At 41.6% G+C, this 13,264-nt stretch overlaps 1 protein-coding gene across 1 annotated transcript; it reads right to left on the reverse strand.

Annotated features, from left to right (window-relative positions):
* Nucleotides 1-258: 258 nt before the first annotated feature.
* Nucleotides 259-3,231, reverse strand: LOC143522425 (alpha-1-antitrypsin homolog). The gene is made up of 5 exons (XM_077016147.1): nt 3,180-3,231; nt 2,241-2,918; nt 1,871-2,141; nt 1,550-1,697; nt 259-715 (listed from the first exon to the last, which is right to left on the reverse strand). Exons 2-5 carry the CDS (start codon nt 2,908-2,910, stop codon nt 521-523), a joined length of 1,284 nt encoding a protein of 427 aa, XP_076872262.1. The 5' UTR covers nt 2,911-2,918; nt 3,180-3,231; the 3' UTR covers nt 259-520.
* Nucleotides 3,232-13,264: the final 10,033 nt, after the last annotated feature.

Here is a 13,264-nt window from a genome sequence, read left to right on the forward strand (position 1 = left end):
GCTAGGGCGAAATGCTTAGGGCTACACAGACCACCAAACAGAGGTTTCAAGAAGCACACTCCAAATGGAATACTTTGAGACATTTCCCAGAATGCCTTGCAAACTATCAAAGAAATAATAGTAATAGTTTCAAACACATGTAATATGTATATGAATTGACACATGGGTGAATATAACATCCCTAATGTTATAAATGCCCCTGATTTGTGTGGTATAGACTGCAGTGATTGGTTAGGCAAAACAAATGAGTCATTCAGCTCCCAATCAAAACCTTTATTACCGTTAATATCAGAAACAGAAACTGTACTAACTGGACTATGCAGCCTTTTATGTTTTGGTTTGTCTGAGGCTAAATGAGGTTCCTTCTGTATGACTGTTATTGGCTACACTATCATAACATTTAGTTTTTGATTGTTCCTGGATGATCCAGAGATGCTCTTATATTGGTTGTTGATTTGAGAGCTAATTCAGTAACACTGTCGTCACACTGCTGGCGGGACTGTGTGCCAGACGTCTGCCACTACGCTGTGGGGTTGTTCATCTTGCCCATGAACAGGATGTGTCTGGTGTTCTTCTCCACGATGAAGAACAGGAAGGGTCTGTTGACTTCCACTTTTACAAAGATAGGCGCTGACATGAGCACGATTCCAATACCAGTGGCGGCTGCAGCCTCTGTGCCTTCTTCGTCCACGCTGACGACGGCCTTGTGGAGGACCTGTGGTGAAAGACAAGTCTGGGCAGTCACCGTATGACACTTTACACCATATGACACTTTACACCATATGACACTTTACACCGTGTGACACTTTACACCGTGTGACACTTTACACCATATGACACTTTACATCGTGTGACACTTTACACCGTGTGACACTTTACACCGTGTGACACTTTACACCATATGACACTTTACACCGTGTGACACTTTACACTGTGTGACAATTTACACCGTATGACACTTTACACCATGTGACACTTTACACCATATGACACTTTACACCGTGTGACACTTTACACCGTGTGACACTTTACACCGTGTGACACTTTACACCATATGACACTTTACATCGTGTGACACTTTACACCGTGTGACACTTTACACCGTGTGACACTTTACACTGTGTGACAATTTACACCGTATGACACTTTACACCATGTGACACTTTACTCTGTATTAGACTTTAATGTTCATTGGATGTAAAAGAGTTGTGAAATGTGTTGATTGTAAAACATCATTGGATACTGAGGAAGATACTACATGAGTGTAAGTTCATATCGCATCATGTCATGAGAGACAAACTTTTTTTTTTTTCTTCAAACTGAAGTCTAAATTTCACTGGATATTTAAGATGGGCAGTGATTAACAAATCAGAACACACTGATTGCATTCATTGTTGGCAAATCAAAACACTTTTTTTGGCCCAAAGACCCCCCCCCCCCCCCCCCCCCCCCCAACACATCTACAGATTGAGATGGTTTTACACACTCATAATGTGAGACTCTAGAAAAGACTCTAGATAAGTGTATCTGTTGAAAGGTTTCTCTATACCTTGGACACTGCCAGTTTGGCCCCCGTACTGATTCCAGACAGGTCTGCACTGTCTGAAAATGCGTCAACCATCCCCATCCCCTTCAGCGTGTCCGCAAGACAGGAGGACGTAGACAACGAGAACTTGGGCATATGCAAGTCTAGATTGCTGGAGAACAGGGACGATCGTTCAGGCCAAAGCATTCTTACATGGAATAGCATAAGCAAATATACTGTATATATATTTCAATTATGCAGTTGGTAAGTGTGTCAGAGAGTAAAAGTACTTAGTATTTAACATTTAGAACTGGCAATATGTCAAAAGAGAGAAGTGCATATTACGTTTTGTGTGTGTTAGTCCTCCAGTATTTGAGGTGATCCTTGCAGATGTGTTTCTCCACCTCCTCCATCTTCCCCTGGTCAGGCATGACAATAATCATGGAGGCACTTCCATTGTATGGCACCTTGATGATAGTAGTGAAGTTGCCCTCGTCATGGAAGTAGTCATACAAGCCAGCTCTGTTCATCATGTCCACAGACACTTTGGTGTTCTCGTCCACGTGGAAGTCTCCTTTGCTGGTGTCCTCCACTTTAAAAGCATCTTCCCATTTGCCTGAGAGGATTAAATCCACAACTTATTACTGCAGTTCATGTGAAATGCATGGAAAATTATTTTCTTCCAATTGATTCTTCATAAGTGTCAATCCTTTACCTTTGAAATACATATAGTTGATTATCATCATCACAGTAGCAGGATCCAGACTCTTGACCATGTCAGTGATCATGTCCTTGGTCTTCTTGGCAATAAACTTATTGATCTCTTCTACGGCTACTTCAGGATTGCTGACGTCCACACTGAAGGCCTCACCTTTGTAGAAGTGCTCGATGTCTTTCAGAAACGTATCTTCGGGCTTGAAGTCTTTTTGTATGGCCAAAGCTCCTCCAATCTCCAACAGTAGGGAATCCTGGATGTGGCCCAGCATATGGAGAAGGTGCTCATAGCCATTGTTGACCTGCTCGGCCGTGAGAGAACTGTAGCCCAGGGTGCTGAAGATCTGCGAGTGGGTCTCACCCTTGGCCCCCAGGGCCAGCATGGACAGAGCCATGGAGACACTCAGAGGAGAGAAGAAGATGTTCTTGCCCTTGGCATCAGGAAGACTGGCCAGCTTCTCGTAGAGAGAGAAGGCAAAGTCTGCATTGTAAGGTGAGAGTTTGTGGCAGGGTTCGTCTTCTCCCTCGTGGTGGGGGTGGGGCTCGTCCTTACCATGATGGAGATGTTTATGATGATCTGCTGAATGGTCATGGTCATGGTCAGTGGGCTCAGCCCAGCCCACTGTCAGCAGGAAGGCCACCAGCAAACAGCACAGGATCTTTCTCCACATTTTATCACCTGCAGAGGCACCGCACTGATTTTAAATGTAACACATATAGGTTTGTTTAAACACAATTCAATTAGAAAACCAGTGCATGGATTTTCATAACAAGAGAGATGTTCATGTCACAGCTTGCATGGCAGCTACATCTGACTGTAGTCTTTAATGTAGTTTTTACATTTTAAAAGATGTAATAGATCAACCGTTTAGTTCAACAAGATGAAAATTAATTATTTGTATCTCCAGACTAGCAGTCGTCTAACAGTATGTTTACTTACCGTCTTGGTCAAGTCAGAAGCAGACTGCCGGGACTGCGTTCATTCATTTTATACCCTGCTTGGTGTAATCTGAGGACAACTATTTAAACATTAACCACTAAGGGGGTCTTTCAAACAGAGCACGATCGTTGTTTGGCTTTTACCCTTTACTTAATATTAACTATGCCAAAACACTGTGTGATGGCGTCGTTAGCATTTGCCTTGATTCCTATAATTCAGTAGTTTGCTACTATGTTGTTCAGTAATCTTCCTAATAAAACGCACATCATTCCAACCTCAGCTGCGGCCCTCAAACACACCAACCAGCCTATGTACGTAATCGGCAGTATCTTCTATCTGCTGCACTGCGTGGCAGACTCTTTTCTTAGTCGCTCCAATCTTGTCCTTGATGCATTCAGATCTTTGTGTTCAGTGACACCTACATCTCTGAGCACCTTCAGCTTCATGGTCCATCGTGTTTCTGCAGGTCTTCTGCAGATGGGATGATTGCACTCCTGCACAATCAACTGAAATACACTGCACATTTTATTTTTAGAGCGGAGAGCATAATTTTACATGCAATGATGTCCAATTTTCAGCTCTGTTCCAACTCACAGGGAACTGAAAAAGCATACTATGTATTTGTTTATTAAACAACCCAAACTCTCCTGATCACATTAAGACATGTTGTGAGGCTTGTCTATTCAGTGCCAGGTGTGCCATCAACATTACTGAGATTTTTTATGATTGTGTTATTAGCTACATACATACTGTCAAATGTGTCCAGTGTTCAGATAAAAGTTAGTTGAGGAATATGCCCTCTTTCAGCTTCCCTCGCAAGATCAGCCAGCCAGCAGGTGAAGTTTCATTATTGACACAGTAGATTTGGTTTGGCAGAGGTCCAGCACTTGAGGTGAACAACCTGTTTGTTAACCTTGACAAGTTAAGAGTGCCGACAGCAGCTTCTCTGGACCTTCATGATCAGTCCACACACATGAATAGAACAAACAAACTAGAAGCTTGTGAAACTACATTTTGTTCATGCTGCACAGCTGCAGAGACTCCGACCCTCACATATGTATGAAATTAATCATCAAAAATTATAAGCAGGAATACTAATGCTGTTTGACTTTATTTTGCATATTATTTACATAGTTTTTATGATGTATCAAAGTAATTCATTATTCATTCGGTAGAGCATGATTTTCACTATGGTGTAAATGGGGCTGGAGACTACACAGTGGATATGGAAATTTGTTTAAAAGACAACTATAATTTGGGTAATATTATATATGAATTCATTTACACACACACACACACACACACACACACACACACACACACACACACACACACACACACACACACACACACACACACACAAACAAATTTTAAATGCACCCTCAGCAAAAAGTTTTATTTCAAACTGTCATGGTTAGCCCCGCCCCAACCTGTCACTCACATCTTTGTGTATATATATTATATATATGTATATATATAATTATTTGAGCTTTAGCATTATGTAAATGACAGTTCACAATCACAAGGAGATGCATGTATTGCTATTGAGTCTTGGACAAATCCCGGGGTTACGCTGGAGACCTGGTCGGAGGGGAGCAGAGGTTGGCAGACAGAAAAACAACAGAAAAAAGGAGTGTGATTTATAAAGGGTGTGAAGAACTAGGGACAGTGGTTGTGGTTTCTGAAAGGTTGAGGAGATGGCCACCCCATGGGCCCAGAACGACCCCGAGGTCGACTGAACTTCTTCTGGATAGTAGTGATGGAAAACTGAGGCTTTCTGAAGCACGGAAGCCTTTTTCCTAACTGTATCGAAAAAAGATTCGTTACTCGGCGCTTCATAACACAGTGGACATTAGCGGCATCTGGTGGCCAAAACCTGAAAGTGCTTTGTGTATTTAGTCGATGAGGGGCTTTAAAAAGAATTACAGCTTAAAATTGTTCCATTAACATGACATTTGAGGTTTAAATAAAAAAAAACAACTGATAAAACAAATGGCAGAATACTTTGATGTCTGGGTAATTTAATGTAATATTTTTAAAAACATTACACCGTAATATATTTTGAAATAATATATAATACACTCAGAATGTATCTTGATAAGGTACACTGGAGATACTACACTTATAACTCTAATTGCACATTGTTGGTTGTTTCCCTTCACCATGTTATTGATTATATTATTCATTTATAAAACTATATTATTCACTATTTTTCACATCCTACCAAGCTGAGTTTGTATCCATTGCCTATTTTTTTCCATAGGTAAGGCTCATGTAGATTTGCTGCATGGGTTATAGAATTGTATGAAACACCTTTATGCTCATGTATGGAGTGAAGGTGCTTGTGTAGGGGCAATGGTCACATTATGGATCTCTCTGTGTATCTTTGTGTATCTCCGCTAACGACCCTCGAACTGCGCGCCAGGTTTTGCTGCTTTTGAATCACGCAGTCACGTGATTGTGTGCCGAAATGAAGGTTCAGACATCATTGTTCGCATTGATCATTGATCAATGTAGAACGAATAAAGTATCGGCACAGTGATTCGAACCAATGCTTATCGTTTTTTCAACAGGGCCCTCTATGCCCTCTCAGAGAGCCTAAAATATTTTTAAAACATTAAATATATATACACTGCTCAAAAAAATAAAGGGAACACTCAAATAACACATCCTAGATCTGAATGAATGAAATATTCTCATTGAATACTTCGTTCTGTACAAAGTTGAATGTGCTGACAACAAAATCACACAAAAATCATCAATGGAATTTATTAACCAATGGAGCCCTGGATTTGGAGCCACACACAAAATTAAAGTGGAAAAACACACTACAGGCTGATCCAACTTTGATGTAATGTCCTTAAAACAAGTCAAAATGAGGCTCAGTATTGTGTTTGGCCTCCACGTGCCTGTATGACCTCCCTACAACGCCTGGGCATGGGCATGCTCCTGATGAGGTGGCGGATGGTCTCCTGAGGGATCTCCTCCCAGACCTGGACTAAAGCATCCGCCAACTCCTGGACAGTCTGTGGTGCAACGTGACGTTGGTGGATGGAGCGAGACATGATGTCCCAGATGTCCCGGATTCAGGTCTGGGGAACGGGCGGGCCAGTCCATAGCTTCAATGCCTTCATCTTGCAGGAACTGCTGACACACTCCAGCCACATGAGGTCTAGCATTGTCCTGCATTAGGAGGAACCCAGGGCCAACCGCACCAGCATATTGTCTCACAAGGGGTCTGAGGATCTCATGTCAGTACCTAATGGCAGTCAGGCTACCTCTGGTGAGCACATGGAGGGCTGTGCGGCCCTCCAAAGAAATGCCACCCCACACCATTACTGCACTGCCAAACCGGTCATGCTGAAGGATGTTGCAGGCAGCAGATCGCTCTCCATGGCGTCTCCAGACTCTGTCACGTCTGTCACATGTGCTCAGTGTGAACAGCTTTCATCTGTGAAGAGGACAAGGCGCCAGTGGCGAATTTGCCAATCCTGGTGTTCTCTGGCAAATGCCAAGCGTCCTGCACGGTGTTGGGCTGTGAGCACAACCCCCATCTGTGGACGTCGGGCCCTCATACCATCCTCATGGAGTCAGTTTCTAACCGCTTGTGCAGACACATGCACATTTGTGGCCTGCTGGAGGTCATTTTGCAGGGCTCTGGCAGTGCTCCTCCTGTTCCTTCTTGCACAAAGGCGGAGGTAGCGGTCCTGCTGCTGGGTTGTTGCCCTCCTACGGCCTCCTCCACGTCTCCTGGTGTACTGGCCTGTCTCCTGGTAGCGCCTCCAGCCTCTGGACACTACGCTGACAGACACAGCAAACCTTGCCACAGCTCGCATTGATGTGCCATCCTGGATGAGCTGCACTACCTGAGCCACTTGTGTGGGTTGTAGAGTCCGTCTCATGCTACCACGAGTGTGAAAGGACCACCAACATTCAAAAGTGACCAAAACATCAGCCAGAAAGCATAGATACTGAGAAGTGGTCTGTGGTCCCCACCTGCAGAACCACTCCTTTATAAATGATATAAATATACTCCTTTATATCATTTCTACCTGTTGTCTATTCCATTTGCACAACAGCAGGTGAAATTGATTCACAATCAGTGTTGCTTCCTAACTGAACAGGTTGGTTTCACAGAAGTGTGGTTGACTTGGAGTTATATTGTGTTGTTTAAGTGTTCGCTTTATTTTTTTGAGCAGTCTATTACAGTTTTTGACGACTGCTAACGTGCGTTTGTCCAATCTGTAGTCACATTTTCAAAACTCCAAACACAGTGAACACAACATCAGTTTTCAGTGGCTATACTATTAGTTCAATTCATGTTGTTATGACACAAAATGCAGTCATTTTACATGTTTTTATAATGCTTAAATTTTCTATACACACAAGGTTATCCAATAACAAAATTCTGGATCGTTTTTGTCTTATTTACAATTGCTCGTACACAGCATACCAAAAATGAAAACCTAAGGTTAAAACCTTAAATACTGTATAAAATGCCAAGTTCTGCAAAAACAAAGGCCGCTGAAAAGTTATTACTCTTGTACACATTTTTTGCACATAGATCAATGAAATAAAATGAAGTACAGTAATATACCGGGTCAGAGAGGAGCAAATATAACAATTTGTCCTGCAATTTCAAGTGCTGGTTTGGTCCTTCACAAATGCCAGATTGGTCCCTATAGCAGTGACCTCCTTCTTTCGTTTTTTGAATGAACTCTACCAACAACTGGTTCCATAAGCAGAAAGGGAACAGGTGGGAGGAAACACGAGGACATTTGTGATGGGACAGTGTAGCATTCTGTCATTCTCATGTCATCACAAACTGGTTTATAGACCATCCAAGAGTGATGTCCCTTTTCCTCCCACCCTACTCGCCTTTCCTCAACCCCACTAAGGAACCTTTTTCAGTCTGGAGGTGGAAGGTGTATGATCATCGGCCCCATGACCAAATGTCCCTGCTGCATGCAATGGATCCCGGCTGCAGAGACATTCCAGCTGAAGACTGCCAGGGGTGAATAAGGCATACCAAGCTTTTCTATCCCAGGTGCATGGCAAGGGCTAACATCAGATGTGATGAGGATGAAAACATGTGTCCAACTGCTGAAGACCATTTAGATTACACATAACAAGACTGTTCAGTTTTGTATTCTGTTTTTCCTCCTTGTGTGGCTTTTTTTGTATATGTGTATTTTTACACATATGGGACCATGGCTAATTATGTTTACAATTACGGTAATTATTTTTTGGGTTTGGACACAATTTACAGTAATGTCCCTAATACAGTAAAATATACCCATTACTGCAAAACTGTTACTGACTCCTTTTTTGTCTAATCTACATTCCATATAGTACCTAACAGTAAATATCACTCATTGTGTAGACAGTATGTTGCCAAAAATGCACACGTCCAAATGAAGCGGATTACAGTAAAAATGAACTGACTAAGAAAACAACAGATGTTACTGTAAAATTTCTGTGGTTTGCTGGGAGAGAGTAAAATATTACATGTAATACTGTTTCTGTATTGTTATCAAATGTTAGTTTTTTTACAGTGGTTGTGTAGTGATTCACTATGTTCATCTCGAAAAGAGAATATGTGCTAGTGTTTGAAAGAATGATTGGATACTGAACCAGGTTTGCTGTGTTTTAACAAAGTTGGTGTATAAAGAGAAAACATTGTTTGCGTTGTGAAATGCAGAGTTGTTATTTAGTTAAGAAAATGTGCTTTTGAACATTATATTTGTGTGAGGTCAATGTGTTGCTGTGTTTAGAGTTTTGACAATGTATCACAAGTATTGGGAAATGCACGTTAGCAGTCGTCAAAAACTGTAAATTGATATTTTCCATCTCCTGTCCCCATGCTTTTCTGGGTATTGACTTGGACTCTAGCCTAAAGAATTGTAACTTGACTTTGACTTGTATTTTGTGACTTTTGAACATCTCTGGGTGGAGCCTAGTGAGGCGAATTGAGCTAAGGAGCTAATGATTGTTTCATTACTTGTTGCTGCCATCTGGTGCCCGCCTCCTGGCACTGCAAGACGCGTTAAATATTCTACATAGTTAAATAGTGCCAATTTACACTAATCACCGAATTAAGCTTACCTTGAACAAAAGATTGTATATCTGTCCTATCTGTTCTGATTTTTTAAATTAACTAACTCACAAGATTGTGAATATTTTATATGTTCTAAATGTGTGAAGAAATTTTTAAAAATGTGAATTTCTGAGATTTTGAACATTAAAAAATATTTGATGAAAGATTGATTTATATTGACTTTAAATAATAAAATTTATGAATATGTTAAAGAATGTCGTGTGCTGGTTAAAATGGTGTATGTTGTCTCTTCCAACATGCGATACGAGTCATGATGACTGTCACGGTGAGTCGGCCTGGACGCCACCAGAGGGCGCGCACACGCACCTCATCTCTCACACGCACGCCCACAAACACACAGAACGCACCCTTGAACTCCCGGTCACTCCCCCCGTCTTAGTCGCCTGAGTACTGACACCTGGACCTAATCAGTTGAGGCTTGTATTTATTCCCACAGGTGGCGCTGTCCAGTGCTGCGTATTTAGCCTGCACCCTGGCCTCTCGCCGTGGGACACCCTGCCCTGTCTGCTACTTACCTCACGTTTTTGCATCTCGTAACCTTTATACTTTTGGTTGTTATCTTCTGGCGTTTCTGCCTTGTGGCCTGAGTTCATGATGGATAATAAAACCGGTCATGCTCAGCTCGTGCCTCCGGCTGTTTCTGCCTCGACACCCCTGGCGTCACAATGACGCTTTAATTGTCAGTCCATTTATATACCAGTACACAACAGAATGAGACACCATCTCTACAGGACCATGGAGTAACAGAGAACAAGAACATGTGTGTATTTTATATTTATTGTTAGTCTCTGAGGTTAAAATGGTTAATATATGTAAAATATCACAGTAATATAAAATTAAAACAATTTATTGACATCAAGTGATGTCAATAAGAAAAATCCATACACCAAATAAGAACTCTATAGAACAAAGGGTAGACTGCCTTTGCCTCACCAGGTCTCAAGGGATTATTCTGCCCTTTTGCTGGGAGACCTGTTCCTATACTAGTCCAGAACACGATGTGACATTGACTGAAGTAGAAAAATGAGCTCAGAAGGTCGTCATCCTTTCATCACGTGCAAAATCTGACATTTTCCAAATGACCTCAGAAGGTCTTAATCCTTTCATCACCTGCAAATTCTGACATTTTCAAAAAAATCCATACACCAAATATGCACTCTAGAGAACAAAGGGTAGACTGCCTTTGCCTCACCAGGTCTCAAGGGATTATTCTGCCCTTTTTGCTGGGAGACCTGTTCCTGTACTAGTCCAGAACACGGTATGAAGTTGAGTGAAGTAGAAAAATGAGCTAAAGAAGGTCATCATCCTTTCATCACGTGCAAAATCTGACATTTTCTGAATGACTTCAGAAGGTCTTAATCCTTTCATCACCTGGAAATTCTGACATTTTCAAAAAATCCATACACCAAATAAGAACTCTAGAGAACAAAGGGTAGACTGCCTTTGCCTCACCAGGTCTCAAGGGATTATTCTGCCCTTTTTGTTGGGAGACCTGTTACTATACTAGTCCAGAACACTGTGTGAAGTTGAGTGAATTAGAAAAATGAGCTCAGAAGGTCGTCATCCTTTCATCACGTGCAAATTCTGACAATTTCCGAATGACCTCAGAAGGTCTTAAGCCTTTCATCACCTGCAATTTCTGACATTTTCAAAAAAATCCATACACTCTAGAGTACAAAGGGTAGACTGCCTTTGCCTCACCAGGTCTCAAGGGATTATTCTGCCCTTTTTGCTGGGAGACCTGTTCCTATACTAGTCCAGAACACGATGTGACATTGACTGAAGTAGAAAAATTAGCTCAGAAGGTCATCATCCTTTCATCACGTTCAAATTCTGACATTTTCAGAAAAATTCACATACCAAATAAGCACTCTAGAGAACAAAGGGTAGACTGCCTTTGTCTCACCAGGTCTCAAGGGATTATTCTGCCCTTTTTGCTGGGAGACCTGTTCCTGTACTAGTCCAGAACACGGTATGAAGTTGAGTGAAGTAGAAAAATGAGCTAAAGAAGGTCATCATCCTTTCATCACGTGCAAAATCTGACATTTTCTGAATGACTTCAGAAGGTCTTAATCCTTTCATCACCTGGAAATTCTGACATTTTCAAAAAATCCATACACCAAATAAGAACTCTAGAGAACAAAGGGTAGACTGCCTTTGCCTCACCAGGTCTCAAGGGATTATTCTGCCCTTTTTGTTGGGAGACCTGTTACTATACTAGTCCAGAACACTGTGTGAAGTTGAGTGAATTAGAAAAATGAGCTCAGAAGGTCGTCATCCTTTCATCACGTGCAAATTCTGACAATTTCCGAATGACCTCAGAAGGTCTTAAGCCTTTCATCACCTGCAATTTCTGACATTTTCAAAAAAATCCATACACTCTAGAGTACAAAGGGTAGACTGCCTTTGCCTCACCAGGTCTCAAGGGATTATTCTGCCCTTTTTGCTGGGAGACCTGTTCCTATACTAGTCCAGAACACGATGTGACATTGACTGAAGTAGAAAAATTAGCTCAGAAGGTCATCATCCTTTCATCACGTTCAAATTCTGACATTTTCAGAAAAATTCACATACCAAATAAGCACTCTAGAGAACAAAGGGTAGACTGCCTTTGTCTCACCAGGTCTCAAGGGATTATTCTGCCCTTTTTGCTGGGAGACCTGTTCCTGTACTAGTCCAGAACACGGTATGAAGTTGAGTGAAGTAGAAAAATGAGCTAAAGAAGGTCATCATCCTTTCATCACGTGCAAAATCTGACATTTTCTGAATGACTTCAGAAGGTCTTAATCCTTTCATCACCTGGAAATTCTGACATTTTCAAAAAATCCATACACCAAATAAGAACTCTAGAGAACAAAGGGTAGACTGCCTTTGCCTCACCAGGTCTCAAGGGATTATTCTGCCCTTTTTGTTGGGAGACCTGTTACTATACTAGTCCAGAACACTGTGTGAAGTTGAGTGAATTAGAAAAATGAGCTCAGAAGGTCGTCATCCTTTCATCACGTGCAAATTCTGACAATTTCCGAATGACCTCAGAAGGTCTTAAGCCTTACATCACCTGCAATTTCTGACATTTTCAAAAAAATCCATACACTCTAGAGTACAAAGGGTAGACTGCCTTTGCCTCACCAGGTCTCAAGGGATTATTCTGCCCTTTTTGCTGGGAGACCTGTTCCTGTACTAGTCCAGAACACGATGTGACATTGACTGAAGTAGAAAAATGAGCTCAGAAGGTCATCATCCTTTCATCACGTTCAAATTCTGACATTTTCAGAAAAATCCATATACCAAATAAGCACTCTAGAGAACAAAGTGTAGACTGCCTTTGTCTCACCAGGTCTCAAGGGATTATTCTGCCCTTTTTGCTGGGAGACCTGTTCCTGTACTAGTCCAGAACACGGTATGAAGTTGAGTGAAGTAGAAAAATGAGCTAAAGAAGGTAATCATCCTTTCATCACGTGCAAAATCTGACATTTTCTGAATGACTTCAGAAGGTCTTAATCCTTTCATCACCTGGAAATTCTGACATTTTCAAAAAATCCATACACCAAATAAGAACTCTAGAGAACAAAGGGTAGACTGCCTTTGCCTCATCAGGTCTCAAGGGATTATTCTGCCCTTTTTGCTGGGAGACCTGTTCCTGTACTAGTCCAGAACACGGTATGAAGTTGAGTGAAGTAGAAAAATGAGCTAAAGAAGGTCATCATCCTTTCATCACGTGCAAAATCTGACATTTTCTGAATGACTTCAGAAGGTCTTAATCCTTTCATCACCTGGAAATTCTGACATTTTTAAAAAATCCATACACCAAATAAGAACTCTAGAGAACAAAGGGTAGACTGCCTTTGCCTCACCAGGTCTCAAGGGATTATTCTGCCCTTTTTGTTGGGAGACCTGTTACTATACTAGTCCAGAACACTGTGTGAAGTTGAGTGAATTAGAAAAATGAGCTCAGAAGGTCGTCATC

Source organism: Brachyhypopomus gauderio, chromosome 9 (genome assembly GCF_052324685.1).
Source record: "Brachyhypopomus gauderio isolate BG-103 chromosome 9, BGAUD_0.2, whole genome shotgun sequence".
In the NCBI taxonomy this organism is placed as follows: domain Eukaryota; kingdom Metazoa; phylum Chordata; class Actinopteri; order Gymnotiformes; family Hypopomidae; genus Brachyhypopomus; species Brachyhypopomus gauderio.

Coding starts and splice junctions, on each gene's coding strand:
- LOC143522425 (XM_077016147.1), bottom strand. CDS start 2,910: ATGTGGAGAAAGATCCTGTGCTGTTTGCTGGTGGCCTTCCTGCTGACA. Junction 1,698..1,870: donor AGGACTAACACACACAAAAC/GTAATATGCACT, acceptor CCTGTTCTCCAG/CAATCTAGACTTGCATATGC. Junction 716..1,549: donor CCAAACTGGCAGTGTCCAAG/GTATAGAGAAAC, acceptor CTTTCACCACAG/GTCCTCCACAAGGCCGTCGT.